This window comes from Mandrillus leucophaeus, unplaced genomic scaffold (genome assembly GCF_000951045.1).
Source record: "Mandrillus leucophaeus isolate KB7577 unplaced genomic scaffold, Mleu.le_1.0 Scaffold175, whole genome shotgun sequence".
NCBI classification, from domain to species: domain Eukaryota; kingdom Metazoa; phylum Chordata; class Mammalia; order Primates; family Cercopithecidae; genus Mandrillus; species Mandrillus leucophaeus.
The window spans coordinates 632,969-650,149 of record NW_012101754.1 but is presented as its reverse complement, the minus strand read 5'-3'; the positions used below and the strand labels follow the sequence as shown (position 1 = coordinate 650,149).

Sequence of the window (17,181 nt, the reverse complement as noted above, 5' to 3'; positions counted from 1 at the left end):
CTGTTCTATTATGTTTTCTGTATCTAATGTGCCTTGCAGTTAGTTGTTAAAATCAAGCAGGAAAAAACAGGCAAACATTAAAACGTAAATAGAAAAAGTTGTTGGTGGGGAAGATGACTTATAACGTATTATTCTGACATAGTGTCTTGGGGTCCACCAGGAGAATCGCCTCATCACAGTTCAGCCTCCCTTGGTGCTAATGATGGCCTTTTCATCCTATACTGTTAGTGATGCATAAGCCAAATTGTGACCAGGCAGACTAGACCACATGTAAGCAGAGAACCACGTCTTTGTAGACATTCATTTAAAACTCATTTTAATAAAATATGTTCATTTATCTGTAGTATTTTTGATCTATATCTTAAAACGAAGCTTTTTTGACTTCTGGTTTCTGTTTCTGCTCGTAAAGAGCTTGGAAGTTGTCAATCCTGTCTTCACAACAAGAAAAATGCTCAGCACACTGAAAGTAACTGGAAATCAACACTGTTTTAAAAGTTAATTGATTACAATTTTCTCACATTCTTCTCTCACCTCTATAGAGTTCTGGTCTACATTGGAAATGCTGGAAAAGTAGGACTACACAGTATAGAGCTTTCTTGGTAGCATAACTTTTAATACCTGAAAAATAATTTTTAATTTTAGTGTAACCTTAATAAATCTAAACTGGAATCTGAAGCACACTGGAAAAAAAATCTAAACCAGTTGAACAAATTTCAATTTTAAACGTGTTTTCGGGCTTTGGAAGCTTACGGAAGAATGTGGATAGCAAATACAGGAAAATTCTGTGAATATTTTTGTTCATATATGTAAATGTGAAGGTATAAGAAAAATTTCCCCATGTATAGCTTCAAATTTTTAGCAGTTAGTTAACATTTTCTATTCAGTTTTAACCATTAAATTGTAATATTATTACAAATGATACTAGAACACATCTTTGCTTTTAGTGTTGTATTATTAATATTTAAGTTGATGAAATTCAGTGTAAATTTGGCATTTATCGTAATACAAATAAGAACTTTAGTCAATTCCATACATTATTTGCATTTGTTATCTCATATATTTTTAAATTACATTTGGTCACTATCACTCAGGCATGTTTCTTTCCTCCCATTTAGATCTAAATTGGATTTTTAAAAATTGGATTGTAATATGCCTTTATAAACAAATGTCAATTATTTATTTCCAATCTTGGTTGATCATTTTATTCTGAGATTATTCACTAGATCATTCAGCCTACCGATAAAACATAAATAAATAATTGCTCCTGTAGCTATTCTGAGGTAGACTGACCAGGTCTACCTTATTGTTAACTTTTGCATTTTTATTTTTATTGAATGTGTATGATGGTGCAGATATGAACTATGTGCATATCTCAAAATAGGAAAAATATCTTAGTACTTTCGCCAAATACTTGGTTCTAATTTTTGGACTATTATGAATTTTTTATGTCATAACTATTATCACCTTAACATTATGCAAAGTTCTAGCCCTTTTGCCTTAATTTCCTTTGAAAAGATTTCTTTCCAATAAATCTTCCAAATATGGGTGACAAAGCTAAAAGACCCTAAGAGGAAACATATTTCTGGTACGACATATTTTGCTTACTCTTTAGGACAATTGAAAAGCTTCTAATTAACATTTCGTTAGTGCCTTAGTGGTGACCAGCAGTATCATCACTGCCCTAGTGCATCCATGGAAGTTGAGGTCCAGGGTGTACTGACTCATACAGGTTACCTAGGTAAGAAGTAATGAATGATTGGAATGTTAGGAACTGTAACTGACAGCTAACGGTGGCAAAGTGTAGGGTTTTTTTTCTTGTCTTGTCTTCAAGTTTTGTTTTTTTGTTTTTTTTGTTTTTGAGACAGAGTCTCACTCTGTCACCCAGACTGGAGTGCAGTGGCGCAGTCTCGGCTCACTGCATCCTCTGCCTCCCAGGTTCAAGCAATTCTCCTGCCTCAGCCTCCCAGGTAGCTGGGATTACGGGTGCATGCCACCATGCCTGGATAATTTTTGTATTTTTAGTAGAGACAGGGTTTCACCATGTTGGCCAGGCTGGTCGCAAGCTCCTGACCTTATGATCCACCTGCCTTGGCCTCCTGAAGTGCTGGGATTACAGGCATGAGCCACTGCACCTGGCCTTTCTTTTCTTCTTAAGACAACTAATGGAAAATACATTTCCGAGAAGCTCTTTTGACCTGACATCACTACTCCTCAAAGGCAGAAGGCTGACTCCCAGGCCTAGAGGTGTCTGACATGATTTCTTTGTTACCCTTACTCTCAGCCTGCCTGGAAATGGCCAATCACAGGGAGACGGGGAGTGCTTTAGTTGGCCTGTGGACTGAGCGTCCTGGGAACTGCTCTGCTGTAGTACCTACATTTTCCTGCCAATGTCAGCATCCGGCTTGTCAACACTTCTTTTCCATTTGTGAATACTATAGTGAAAGCCTTCACCTCTCCTTTTCTTGGAGTATTTTCCATTCAGAACTTGGAACTTAAGAAGTTTTCTACATTTTAAGAAACATATTTCAACTATGATTCTTTATTACTTATAAAAAATTAACCTAGAAGATATATGTAAACATGTGTATGGTTTAAGGTAACAAAGTGATTTTTACCAATATGGCAAGGTGTGCTAAAAGAGTGCTTAAGTGTAAAAAAACAAAGAAACCAAAATCAAAATTAAAGTAGCTCAAAAACATAAAGTTTATAAATGTTTTTAAGACATTTATAATAAAAAAGTCCTTTTGTGTTTGTTCCATGTTCTGGAATAGCAAATACAAAATGTGGTTTTTGCTTCGTTTTGTTTTATTACCTTGATATGCCATGTGGCAAGCCTCAGGCTGGGTGTGTGGAGCACACGAGTTGAGTGTGTGGACAAGTTGTGTTGAAGGTTATTATTATAGGCACAATGTTACAGCACAGTCTATCAGGGAAAATACTGATATTTTTGTGAGGCTGAGCGTAGTGGCTCACGCCTGTAATCCTAGCTCCTTGGGAGGCTGAAGCATGAGAATTAGTTGAACCCAGGAAGTGGAAGCTGCAGTGAGCTGAGATAGCACCACTGCACTCCAGCCTGGGTGACAGGGCGAGACTCCATCTCAAAAAAAGAAAAAAAGAAAAGGAGGGAAGAAAGAGAGAGAGAGAAAGAAAGAAAAAAGAGAGAAAAAAAGAGAGGAAGGAAGGAAGGAAGGTAGGAAGGAAGGAAGGAAGGAAGGAAGGAAGGAAGGAAGGAAGGAAGGAAGGAAGGAAGGAGGGAGGGAGGGAGGAAGGGAGGGAGGAAGGGTGGAAGGTAGGTGGGTGGGAGAGAGTAACATGGTTTACAGAGGTTTTATTCACTAGTAATTTTATTCACGAGTAATTTAATTCTGGCTGGTTCATTGTTTAATAAATCTCTGCAATTCAGAATGCACCTTGCTCGCTATTGCTGGTCTGCTGATCCACATGATCTTATTTCGTGTATGTGGATCATCCGGCCACAGTGACAAATGTTCATTGTGTTGAGTCCAGATGTCCACCTTAAGAGTACACATCCCTCACTGCTGCTTTTTTTTTAAATTATCTCACGCTAAATACATTTACTTTATGATAACTACTGTTGGGGTACAATCTACTGTTACCACAGAACCAGCTCTCAGTTAAGAAGAAAGTATTGAGATGGTGTGGGGAAATTTGGTGAAGAAAAATATTATAGTAAGTTACAATCAATCTCACTACTGACCGTTGGCTAAAATATTTTTTTAATATGTGGCTAAAATCTGCATAAAAGATGGTATATCTGAGCGAAGAGATTATCAGAGGGTGAGAGAAACTGAGAGTTCACCAAAAACAAAAGTAATAATAATTTCAATATAGATTTTGTCATCAACAAGTGACCACAAATGCAAGTTGTAGCTGAATTGAAGAGGCAGCCGCTTTGTTCTAAATCTGGTGGCTGCTGCTTAGGTTTCATTGTAGAAAACATTGAACTGTTTTGCAAGTTTGTATTATCTGTCTCATGGTCCAGACAGAACCAGAGTCTATCAACATGGATTAAGAATTAGTCTGTTTTCTTCTGTGTTTTTCTATGAATATACTGAATGTCTCATCTTGATTCAGAAGAAAAACCTGAAAGCTTTCAAAAAAAAAAAAAAAAAACCGTGTGTGTGGTTTGTCTTGGGACAGTTCAGAAGGTAGTCATTTAATTTCGTTCGGGAAAATTTTGCACTCTTTATTTCATTCAAAATATGTTAATTTTCTTTTTCAATTTTAATTAATGTACTTTTGTAACGGCTCATTCTGCAAGCAGAGATAGCTTCCCTTCCCCCAAACTCTAAGATATGCATGTATATAGTCATCTTATTACATAGCAGGAAGTTTAAAAAGGACTAAGCTTTTGTTTGCAGAGCCTAGTTGTTAAAAGAGCAAAATGATAAAAATTTATGTAATGGTACTATTGAGCTGTCCACTGTGTGGCAAATACTTTATACAAACAAGCGATGTCTTAGGAGCTAGGCTTTTAACCTTCAAAAATCTTTAAGGGAGAATAAAATGTCATTTTTAAATCTCACCTTTGATCTCAAGTGAAGAGATTCAATTCATTTCAAAAATACTTAATATAAATTTTATGCTAGACGCTGTGCTAGGCACTGCAGGGCAAAAGCTGAAGAATCAGAAAGGCTGTCAAGTTAGAAAAGTGTGTCTCAATTGGGCAATTTTTCCAACAGGGGCCACTGGTCAATGTCTACAAATATTTTTGGTTGGGGGTTGGAGGGGCTGTTGGAATTTAGTGGGTAGAGGTCAGGGATGTCGCACACATCCTGCAAGGCACAGGACAGACCTTCCCATTAAAGCATCATCCATCTGCAGATGTCACTAGTACCAAGCTTACATTTTGGGTAGCTTCAGCAAGTTCTCTCTTAAACTATTCATAGCTCCCTTTTTTCATTAGTTCTGCAGTTTAATAAGAATATTGCCCTATGGAGCAGTTCCAGCACTTTAGGAGGCCGAAGCGGGTGGATCACCTGAGGTCAGGGGTTCGAAACCAGCCTGGCCAACATGGCGAAAGCCTGTCTCTACTAAAAATACAAAAATTAACTGGGTATGGTGGCGTGTGCCTGTAGTCCCAGTTACTTGGGGAGGCTGAGGCAAGAGAATCACTTGAACCCGGAGGCAGAGGTTGCAGTGAGCTGAGATCAAGTCACTGCACTCTAGCCTGGGTGACAGAGCAAGACTCCATCTCAAAAAAAAAAAAAAAATAGCTGGCGATTAGGACAAGTTGTATATATGCAAACATAAAAAATAAATAAAATAAAACCCAGTATAGCACAACCCACCCCATCTTGAGCAAGCTGTACTTCTAATCATGCACGTGTGTAAATATCAAGCTCTTATTTGACCACCATTCAGGATTGAATAGTCATTGCAACTGTAGTTGAGCAAATAAATATCTATTTGGAGTGTAGGATAAGGATCGTACACTTCCACAGTTAAGTCTACTGACTGACAGTAGACAGTCCATTGAGACACTGATACAGCATAGTCATCCATGTGTAGTGGTTGAGTAACATGTAAGTTTCTTTTTGCTTCCAACTGAGGGGGATGCTCAAGCTGAAACTTAACAAGGACAAAGTCAATCAGCTTCTCTCTGAAAAGGGTGATCAGAGTCAGCTGGAGGATCAGAAAGAGTGATTTAGAAAAGTCTGAGGGAAACTGATGATCTTGAGTAACAAGAAAGTTGTCATTTTGTTCACCACAGATGAAATTCTATTCCCAGACAGTAAGTGAAGCCAGATAATCAGGCCAATTTCATAAACAGTAGATCAGATTGGAGGAGTTAAAGGACTAGATAAGAAAACAAGCACTTATAGCAGGATGATCGGGATAAAACAAAGGATGATTCACTCAAAGGGGCTGCAAGGACTAATGCTGCAGACTCCTATAGCTTGTTGTGCCTTGCAAGGCCAAGAGAGATTCCCAAAGGGACTGAGGCCTGGCAGCACCCAGTGAATGGGCTCTTGCCTACCTGGCATGGAGCTGCCTCAGAAGATAGTGTGCTCCGTATCCCTGGAGGGGTTAAAGTTCAAGAATATTACTGAGGATCCAAACACTGGGAGAGAGAAAGAAATTGATGGTCCTAAAATAAATCCTCTTTGTTCTTAAAACTCTGAGTGTGGGAGTGAAGGTGATTATTCAGACCAAGCCCTTGGGTACTGACTCATTCTTATTCCACTGTCTCAGGCCTACGTCTCCAATTCTAACTTTCCAAATTCCATCACGGTAGATCAGGTATTCCCATCGTTAGAATAGTACTGTAGGTGGTTTGTGTTTGGAGAGAGGTTTAGTGGTAGGACCCCAGGTTTGTAGTGTGTTACTAGTTATCATCACAATTTTATGACCCTCTCACTTGACAGTGGGATGACAATGTGGTTATTAACCTGAGACTAGAAGAAACAAATGGGAGTACTCCCAAAACACAAATATCTCACCTCTTTTTTTCATGGGAAAAGAGTCAGCAGAAGAGGGCAAGGCAGTCAATAAAATCCTAAAGGTAATCAAAACAGATGGGGATATAATTTCATTCAGAGCTATACAAAAATATCCTGTACTCATTCTCGATACAGGAAGTGTATAGAAAGTTTCAAGGTTAGTATTTATCTTCTAAACGTAGACTTGTGGTCTTCTTATTTAATAAATTCAAACCACCAGTGGAAGAAGTCAGAAAGAATGAAGTCAGGAGAACTGATTTTCATGAGTAACATTGTTGTGATTGCATTTCTTGCACAGCCTTAATTTGTGCCTTGAGAGGTTAAGGTCTGAGAGAGTAGTGCTATTCCAAGAGCTCTCCAGGGATATTTTTGGAACAGGCCTTATTGTTCTCTAAAAAATTAATGCGTTATATTCCCAGGTGCTGTTGTCAAGCATCATTTTTCATTTAACAAAAATATGGTTGTTTAGCCAGAAATTTTAGTTCTGTAATTAAAATAGACTAAAAATATTCTGCAGCGCATCTAGAAAAAATATTTTATATGAATCATTGTGCTTCCCAGAAATTTTCCATGTTGGATCAAACAGTAGATGAAGACTTTTCTGTGTGTTTAGGATGAGTTTTTATGTTTATATATGAGCATGCAGGTGTTTTAAGAGAAATTTGAAAATCGGCAAAACGAAGTCAATTCACTATAAAATAGTTTCCAAATTGTCTGTGCAGTATTAATATTGAGGAAGAATTAATTGAAAGCAAATATTTGAGAAATGCTTTCGTATGTCTGTAGGCTACAAAATCATTGTTTAATTCATCAACAATCTTTGAGTGCTCCTCAGCATCTGGTACAGAAATGAAAAATACAGTTTTCACTTCAGAGTGCTCACACCTAGTGAGGGAAACAAACAAGGTAGAGAATTCAGCATGATGAGTGACATGAGATAGGTGAATGGGAGGCTCTCTGGGAGTACTGAGGGCCATTGCCTAGTGTAGCTAAGGGCAGAGAGGAGCTGAGCTGGGCAGCTCAGGAGTCTGCCAAGAGGGTCAGAGGGAAGCAGTTCAGGGCCAGCAGCGAGAACGGGACTGTGCAAAAGACATTTCAGCAGCTACAGTTTCTTTCTGAGAGTCCTCCACTTCCCAAATAAAATGAAAGGAACATTTATTTGATTTTTGTCAGTTTAAATATTGGCCAACCATTGGAAAATCATTTTTGAAAAGTGATTTCTTTTGCTATATTTGGCAAAGCTGGGAGTAGAAAAGTGATGAGGAAGGACCATCTTAGTCCATTGCCTTTGCCTTTGTAACTGCTACTTCTTCACAGCCTTTCTACCCAGTGCAGTTCACGTATGGGAAACATTTCTTTCCATAGTCAGCATCTTCCTGGGGAGTGTTTTGGTTATATTTTCACAAATGTCTCACCTCTTTGTATTAACAAACCTTCTCTTTGAGCTGTACTGTGGGTTTCTGCTTCTTTCCTTTTTTCCTTTGTCTAATTAGAAAAAAAAAATAGAGTGGAAGCTTTAAGGCTAGTTGTTAAATGTTCTCTTTTTTACTTAACTCCAAATGACATGTTGTTTGTAGACGTAATTAAGAAAGATCTGGACAGAGAGAGGGAGGATAATATTCAGTGTTCCTCTCAAATTGAATTTTATGGTGACAAGCTCCATATTTTACATGAAAATGCTCAGTTAGTACAGCTGTTAAACTTTAATGGTAGATAATAATGGATTTCTGTAGCCACTTTTTTGTTTTCATTCAAAAACCTAGAGGAAAATAAGGGATAAAAATTATAAATTATTTGTTTTATGTTAAAAAATATGTTTCATATTCAGTGCACATAAGCAAAGGTTTTGTCCAGTGTTAGTACCTATGAATCATTAATAAAAACAATTGCTTCTGTTTGCTGTTGACATTTTATATATGTGTTGTTCCTCCCTGAACCTTTTTCTTAAAAGTCAACTTTTAAGAAATGATGTGCAAACAAAAGGAACTATTTTATAGTTAATTGGTTTCATGTTTAAAGATGATCGATATACAACAAACTTAGCCATCGTAATCCCTCAGAAAAACATTAACTGTATTTAAGGATAATAAGAGAAAATAATCTCTTTTTAACATATTTATTGATACATAATAATTGTACATATTTATGGGGTACCTGTGATATTTTGTTTTATGGGTAAAATGCATAATTATAAAATCAAGATATTTAGGATATCCATCACCTCAAGCATTTATATTTCTATGTGTCGGGAACATTTCAAGGCCTCTCTGCTAGCTATTTTGAAATATATAATACATTGTTGTTAACTATAATCACCCTCCTCTGCCATGGAACATTAGTACTTATTCCTTCCATCTAACTCTATGTTTCTACCCATTAACAATTTCTTGTTAAAGCCCCAGTCTCAATCAAGAGAAAATATAAATAGCATGGTAAAGAAAAAAAAATTTATGACCCGATGATATGGGTTCCATTTCTGGTTCTATACTTTCCACCTTGGAGAGCTTCATTAACCAGTGACTTTCACTTTTCTTTTCTGTAAGATGGTATTGATAATATCTGCCCTCATGCCCACTTCCCTGTCTGCCTAACTAATAAGACAGATTTCCTTAGCATGTAAGTGTGTTACAGAGCCTAGAAACTCAACATGCTTCACAAATATCAGCTGTATGATAAGGAGTTACAGTACCAATGTACAAAATATGATTTTTTAAATGAGAGGCAGGACATTTATGAAGTTATATTCTATGTAAAGTATATTAACACACATTAACACATAATAGGTGATAGGAATATGCTTTTCTTCTTTCTCTTAGCTTTTCTTTCCAGCCTCTTTTTCTCTCTTGTCATCAAGTCTGCGGCTGGACTTGCCTTCTGTTCTGCTTGCATTGGTGTTTGCTGATGCTCTGATTCTGCTCTCTCATGCACAGCCCCAAAGAAATAGTGAAGCTGCCCCAACTTGTGCAAAACCCTCTTCTTAGCTTGGATACTTGGTCATATGCACATTCTAGTTTAAATTCCTATGTAATTAGAAAATATATGAGTGGAGATTGGTTTTATATTCTGTAATAATAAAACTTATTTAGAGAAGTAGGATTTATTGAGGTACAAATGTTTACCAGTTTTATGAATAACAGCATATAGTTATTTTATAAACAACTTCAGTGATATATGTTTGTGTGTTTTCTCCCAAAAGCATATTGAGCAATTATTTTCAATTTTATAATCATAATGATACCTGCAATATCTTAAGAACCTACCCTATGATTTATAGGAATTAAGTCATTAAATCCTCACAACACTATAAAGTCTGTGTTATTTCCCATTTTACAGATAGAGAAACTAACTACAGCAAGGCTATTAAGAGACAAGATATCACATTTCGGAGGTGTGGGGCTTTGTACCAGAATGACTGAGTTAATTCCAGTTCCCTTCATTATTATCTTTGCATCCTTAGACAAGTCACTTTATCTTTATATGCTTTAGTTTCCCCATCTGTAAAACATCTCATAGTGTTGTTAGGATTAAACATATCTTTTCCCTACATAGCATTTGAGGTTCTCTTAGCCAATGTTAAAAAATCTGTCCACATATTTTTAACTTTCCTTTCTTTCCATGACTAGAAGTCCTTTCTAAGAGATAATTCTCCCAGAAAATACAAATCCTATTTGGCGATTCACTGCCTTACATTTTGGTGTTCGGTAACACCATGGAATCCAAAGACAAGCTCCATCATATTCATTGTGGAGCCTGAGACACTTTACTCTCCCTATGAAAAAGTGATTTCAAATGAAACCCAGTTCTGCCCTTTCTTTCATTTTGGTTAAAACTATAGCAGGTGCTTTTCACCTTATTGAATGTGTTAGGCTCCAAGTGGCAAGCTTAAATGGTACATATCCTTTTTAAAATTATACCTATACATACTGGGTTTGACCGTTCATTTCCTTTTCCACATTATTAGTTGCATTTAACAGCTAAAGGTATCATATCAAATTATTTTATTGCTAGAGATATTGAAATTACCCTGACTTCAAGTCAGAAACAACTTTATTAAAATTTTAAGAGTGAGAACAGTAAAATGTGTTGCATGTTTCACATTTTACTGTTTTCAATTTTTGAAGAGCTTTTGTCATTGAGAAAATGAGTGCGGATAAATATGGATTGTTTTTCTGGAAAATGCTTTCTTATTTCAAAAGTCAACTGTGACTCAGTCTGTCCTCCTCTGTCATGGCAGGAACCAGTATATTCACCGTCTATGAGGCCGCCTCGCAGGAAGGTTGGGTGTTCCTCATGTACAGAGCAATTGACAGCTTTCCCCGTTGGCGTTCCTACTTCTATTTCATCACTCTCATTTTCTTCCTCGCCTGGCTTGTGAAGGTACTGCGGAGAATTGTGCTAAGAAAGCCTATGTTCTGTGATGGTTCTGCAGATCTTTGGTTTGGTTTTGGTTGCCCTCTGCTTTGTCATTCTTAGAGTTTGATAAATCTTGTTTGTGATTTTTTTCAGAACGTGTTTATTGCTGTTATCATTGAAACATTTGCAGAAATCAGAGTACAGTTTCAACAAATGTGGGGATCAAGAAGCAGCACTACTTCAACAGCCACCACCCAGGTATGGTATGAGCAAGAGGATGTCATAACCCATCCGAGCGTGCACACGTCTCACCCTCACCATCAGTGGACCTTGGGGAAGCTCTTGCATGTCGGGCTTCTACAGTCTGACTCAGGAAGCTGTCTAAAAATACAGGCACAGGCCAGGCACAGTGGCTCATGCTTGTAATTCCAGCACTTTGGGAGGCTGAGGGGGAGGGATTGCTTGAGTCCAGGAGTTTGAGACAGCCTAGGTAGTGTAGCAAGACCCCATCTCTACAAAAAAATTTTAAAAATTAGCCAAGAGTAGTGGCATGAGCCTTGTAGTCCCAGCTACTCAAGAGGCTGAGACGGGAGGATCACTTGAGCCCAGGAGGTCGAAGGTGCTGTGAGCTGCAATCACAACACTGCACCCCAGCTTGGGTGACAGAGCCCCAAAAAACATAAAAGAAAATAAAATAAAACAGGTTCAAAGGCCCAAACCCAGAACAATCAGATCAGAGCTTCTAGGCAGTGAGGGAATGACACCTATATTTTGTAACAGCTCCATGGGTGGTTTTGATACAAAACCAAGATCGTCAACCACATTTATTACATACCTTAGATTCTGACATCACAAATCCTCAAATGGCTTGCAGATAAAATATAAGCACTATGGAATTTCTGACTTTTATGAGTATTTATTAATGTACTTGCGAGCCTGTGTAATGTCTATGTGTAGGATTAGAACTTTGTAATGGAAAATATATCTCATTCAGAACAAACCACAGTGCAATAAACTATGACAATGATCCCTCAAACCCACATGCACGTTTGTGATTTTTTAAAGAATCCCTGTATATTCAGAAGGATTCCCGTAAGTCCCATAAGACAATATTGTTTCCATAAAACCATAAGGCTCCTGAGAATTTGAAGGTGGGCTACAAATTTTCTAAAAGCAGCAGAGCAGTTATTACATACGAGGGCAATTCAGATCCAATGCCTTTGTTTTTTTTTTTTTTTGGATTTGTTTCATGTGTGTGTGTTCATGGTAGTTAAAAAAAAGGAAGGGCAGGTTTGTATATCTTCTTCTAGTGTGAATCTTTATAAAAGACAGAGAAAATAAAAATTCCAGAATCAGGAATAAAATGATATAATGCCTTGTGACTATTATAATATTAAATTCTAAAGGATATTTAGCAAGTTTGTAAACACTTACAAAAGCTGTTAAGACAAAGGTATCTGTCAACACTTACAAGAACTGGTAAGACAAAGGTATCTGTCAAGGAGCCGAGGTGTACAAATTTTACTTTTGAAAACCCTCAAGTTGAACTTTTAATAATTATATGTTAAAACGCAATTTAACACACCAATTTGGGAAAAGCCTGATGGTGTTGAGGCATCTTTATGATGCTGTAAAAGTCTGAATTGTCCGGTCAGTTCCTTATAGATGAAATAGTGTCAGTCTTATTCAATTTTGACAAATAACAGTTCAAACTTCCATGAAAGGTTTTTCTGAATGTGCTATCCAGGTTATATCAGAGATGCCATGTAGAAAAGCCTTCAAGAAATCAACCATACCAAGTACTTATCTCCTCTCTCCTCTCTTTCTGCAAACTATGAGAGATAAGAAAGTTCCCAGTCTGTTCTGAGGTGACAGCCTCTAGAAGGACATGTTTTCACTTATGACTTTGAGACCCAAATGGAACATGGAACTATGATCTCAGCCCTTAACTCACATGCAGTGTTCCTGGAGATGACCTAGAATGCCTTTAAAACCATAGTATGTTTATGGAGGAACTCTCAAGTACAAAGTCACAGCTAGAAAAAATAGTGTTTGGAAGCACCACCAAGTCAGCCAATGGTTCTAATAGAAAGGGAAATGTGAAGAGACTTGAAACAACCTTGTACAAAATCATTTTGATGCAAAATTGTACTTAATCAAGAGGAATGAGTTGGTAATTCAGAGGTAATGCGTCTAGATATTCAGCAGAGGTAATCACACAGAGAATTATGAAAAACCTTCATTAAGAAAAATGCTAGAGCTGAGGACCTGGTTGCTAAGCAACCAAAGCTCCTGCTGTCAGCCTCTGGGTGAAACACCACTCAGGCAGCCTAGCAACGGGCTTCAGGCCCCGCCCACCCTGGCTAGCCACTTGCAAGGGAGCCCTCTGATGCTTTTATGTGTAGAGAAGGGAGAGACATCATTTGCCATGATGCTATTATGTTTGTAAAATATGACCAGATTCTGTGAACAGAGACTTCTCATTCAGTGGTTTAAAACACTAAATCATAAGTTACTAATTTGAAGGAATTAAAATAAAGATGATTATTGTAACGCACACAGCTTTTCGAACATGGAAGTTCATTCTTGCCTTTCTCTAGCATATGGAAAATTTGCAGTTTTTAAATATAGGCTATTCTCATCAAAAGACTAAAGGGTCCTGGGCTTGTTGAACTTGTTGATGTCTAAGTCTACAGACTTCCCATAACAGCTATGTGTGTAGAAAAAAAATATGTATATATATATGCACATTTTCAGGACAAAGAAGGGGCTTTCTGTTACATTAGGCAGATCACTAGGAATTGACTCTGATAGGGACCATTTTAAGGGAGGCGAAAGGAAATCTGTGATGAAAATTGTTTCTTTAAACTAACAAAGCAATATTTTTCAGTTGGATGGTCACCACCAAATGCCTCCAAGACACAGCATAGAAACAAATTACAGAGAGATTAATGCCAAGGGTCTTTAGGAGACCACAATATAACATGTAACTGGAAAACAGAGGGAAAATGATGTAGAAAATTTCAAATTACTAAGCATTGACTCTGCCTGGACTCTGAGAGGCTTGTGATTTCATACCTGCCTAATTCTTAGCCGTGGATAACTATTGCCTTGTGCTCAGCTGTGGATTAGGTTGAAGGATAAGTGATTCATACACTCATGATATAATACCCCCCTGTGTTAATCCACTGTAGGATTACCCAGACCACAACTTTTTAGTGATATCCCATCACTGGATGTTGGGATGTGCAGATGAGCTGAAAGATGAAGCCCTGAGTACCGTATCTCACTAACCCAGACCTTTCCTCCCATTATTTAGATGCTTTACTTCAGATACCTGTTACCAGTCCCATGGTCTTCTGACCTAGACTAGCTCATGATAAAGATGAGCTTATCCCAACTTTGCCTCGAGTAGAACTCAAAGAACTGCTAAACTTTACAGCCACACAAGGCTACTTTTCTGTTAAAATGATAAGAGACAAAAAGCAGGCTTCTGACAGTCAATACATATATAACTTTTATAAATGAATCATAGTCCAACAGGATCATATCGAAAGTTTGGTAAATAAATAAATATTCTGATTGTACAAAGACATTTCTGGGTCTGTTATTATCTCTAATTGAGCATTCTTGCTGACATGTGTTTTCTGAATTAATATCCCCTAATTAAGAGAGAAGACTGATAAAGGTAGAATTGGTGTGGGAAGAAAGGGCACTTATGAGTTTATTCTCCTTTGGGTTTCCATCAACGTTCTTAGAACGTGGGTTATACAATGCCTAAAGCAACGTATGTATAAATGTTAAGTGCTGGGTTAAAAAGTAGAAAAAAATTGATGAAAAGACACATGATGAAAAATGGAAAGAATTTCTCCTCCAAAGAGAAAGTTACATATAACTTAATGATCAAAGACAATACTTTAGCAAAAATGTGTTTACTGTGTTCCAAGACCATTCATTCCCTCATGAATATACATCATTAAAATGTGTGAGAAAACAATTCAATGAATGCATTTCAGAGCAGGGTGCTTCTAGCATAGTGTAATAATGAGCACCTTCTAATAAGGAATCATAATAATGGAATAATGCAATCATCATAGGAAGCCATAAATGAGAATTAAATTTTGTGAGGTTGCATCATTGAATATATTATTTCATAATGAAATCAAGCCAGGTATCCACTCTCACTATTTTGTGTCATAGTGACTATTAGCTATTTTTTGAAAAACCATCAATTTTCAAAGAATCCAAAGAGCATACAAATTGCAAAGTAAATTTTAGATTTTCTCTGCATTACTGTGTATGTGGATGTCTGTGTGTGCCTGTCCTGAGTTTGGAATTCTAATTCAGCTGCTAGTGATTCTCCATTACCATGATTCTTTCTCTTACCACTATCCATTAGATAACCTGTTATTCATGCTGTTGTTGATGATTATGATATTATGCCTATAATAGAACAATCCCAGAAGCATTTATAACTACTTTACAAACCAATCGATCAGTTATAAAACTCTAGCAGTTGCAGATGGACAGGCCTGAGAGAATTCTCAAAGTTGAAATCTCCATGGGCTTCCAAATGATTGTGCTAAGAGGAGAGTGCCATGGAAATTCATTTGTGTTATTGGTGATATTCTGCCAATTCAGAACGTCTTCTTACAGTCACTCCCATATATTGAGATCTGCACTAGCCTAATGGCTTTACAACCTGTCTTATTTAATCTTCACAATAATACTGTAAAGCGGGCGTTATTAATGTCTCCACTTTGCATGTAAAAAATGACAATGATTGGAAAGTTAATTATCTAACCCCATGTTATATAACTGGGTAGTGGTAAAACTGGGACTCAAAACCAGGTTGCTCAGCTGCAAGAGCCTTTTTATTCAGCATGAGATGCTACCTCCTTTCCATTTAGCCATTACAAGCCCTGCTGTCAACATGCTGTCTTTGTTCTGGCCCTGTGTTAACTTTCCTTTTCTTAAAAAAGACCATATTTATTGCTGGCTGAAAGGGACATTCGCATACATTGTTGCCAAGAGTATGAATTAAAATATCTTTTCCAGAAAACAGTTTGGCAATATGTATCCAAAAGTAAAACATATATACTATCTGACCAAGAGAGTCCACTTTTAGAAATTTATCCTAAGAAAAATTTGGGGCAGTAGCCAAGGGCATATGTTTGAGGATGTTTATGAGGCATTATGGCAATTTTTTAAAAACGGAAACAGTCTTAGTCTCTAGCAATAAGTTATCGATTATAAATTATGAAATTGGAATAAAGGGAAACCATTAAAATAAGCATTGAACTTTATTGATGTGAAGATATGCTGATGACATATTAGTACAAAAAAAGGATCCCATGTTTGTGTGTGGGATGCAGGTGTGTGTGTGTGTGTGTCTGTGTGTGTAAAATACCTGGAACATTAACTCTAAAATGTTAGTGGTGGTATATCTGGGGAATGGGTTTAAGATGTTTCTTTGGCAACTAATCCTCATTTTCTAAGCCTTTAACAGTAAAATATTTAATTATAGAATGAGAAAGGAAAATTGCATCAGTAAAATGAAAAGAAAAAATAATAGACACTCTAACAGAAACCACATGTACTAGTTAAGTTACATTCGGTTGCAAGGGACCAAAAAAGCCCGAAATAAGTTGCTTAGGTGAGGTATGCGATGAGGAATCCCGTTCTCTCTCATATAAAGTCGGAGGTGCTCATTCAGCATGGTATGGTTGCCTGTGTTGCCACAGATCCAGACACCTTCCCTCCCGTTCCAGTTTGCACAGCCTCCATTACCACAGTCACCTTGTAGACTAGCATGGCTGCTGTAGCTCTAACCCTCACATCCATATTCCAGAGCACAGGAAGAAGAAGGAAATATAGGAAAAGAGGGTTTCTGCTTACATCCTATAGTCCTGTATGTAGTTACATGGTCAAGGTCAGCTTCAAAAAAAGACAAGAACTGGCCTTTTTTCTTGGTAGCCTAGTGACTCCATACAGATTCTCTTTGTAAAACAGGGAAAAGAGATACAAAGGAAAGACTGGCAGTCCCTGCCACAATCCCCACAAGGATTTGAGTCTCTGAGGATTCTTGGCTTCTGCTAGCTAGCCCAACTTCTGTCTCAAAGATCTACTGTAATATTAACCAATCGAAATGTTGCATAATTCAGGGGACTAAAGAGAAATTGAACGTTTTTGCATTTCCTTTACTTTATTTCATACAAATAAATGACCTGAGAATACTTTTACTGAAAATTAAATTGATTCTTTTGATTTTGGTCTACTGAAAAAAACATAATTTAACAGAGAAAATTAGTCTGCTACTGATCAAAGTAAATATATGCCCCAGGGATCCTTTATGCCACAATTA

General features: G+C 37.2%; 1 protein-coding gene across 1 annotated transcript in view; it reads left to right on the top strand.

Moving 5' to 3' along the window:
- The window catches only part of NALCN (sodium leak channel, non selective), a 323,614-nt gene that overhangs the window by 85,198 nt on the left and 221,235 nt on the right, over window positions 1-17,181 (top strand). Inside the window, exons 7-8 of the mRNA XM_011977215.1 lie at window positions 10,699-10,841; window positions 10,971-11,075. Coding sequence (XP_011832605.1) covers window positions 10,699-10,841; window positions 10,971-11,075 — 248 coding nt within the window. The remainder of the gene's footprint in view (window positions 1-10,698; window positions 10,842-10,970; window positions 11,076-17,181) is intronic.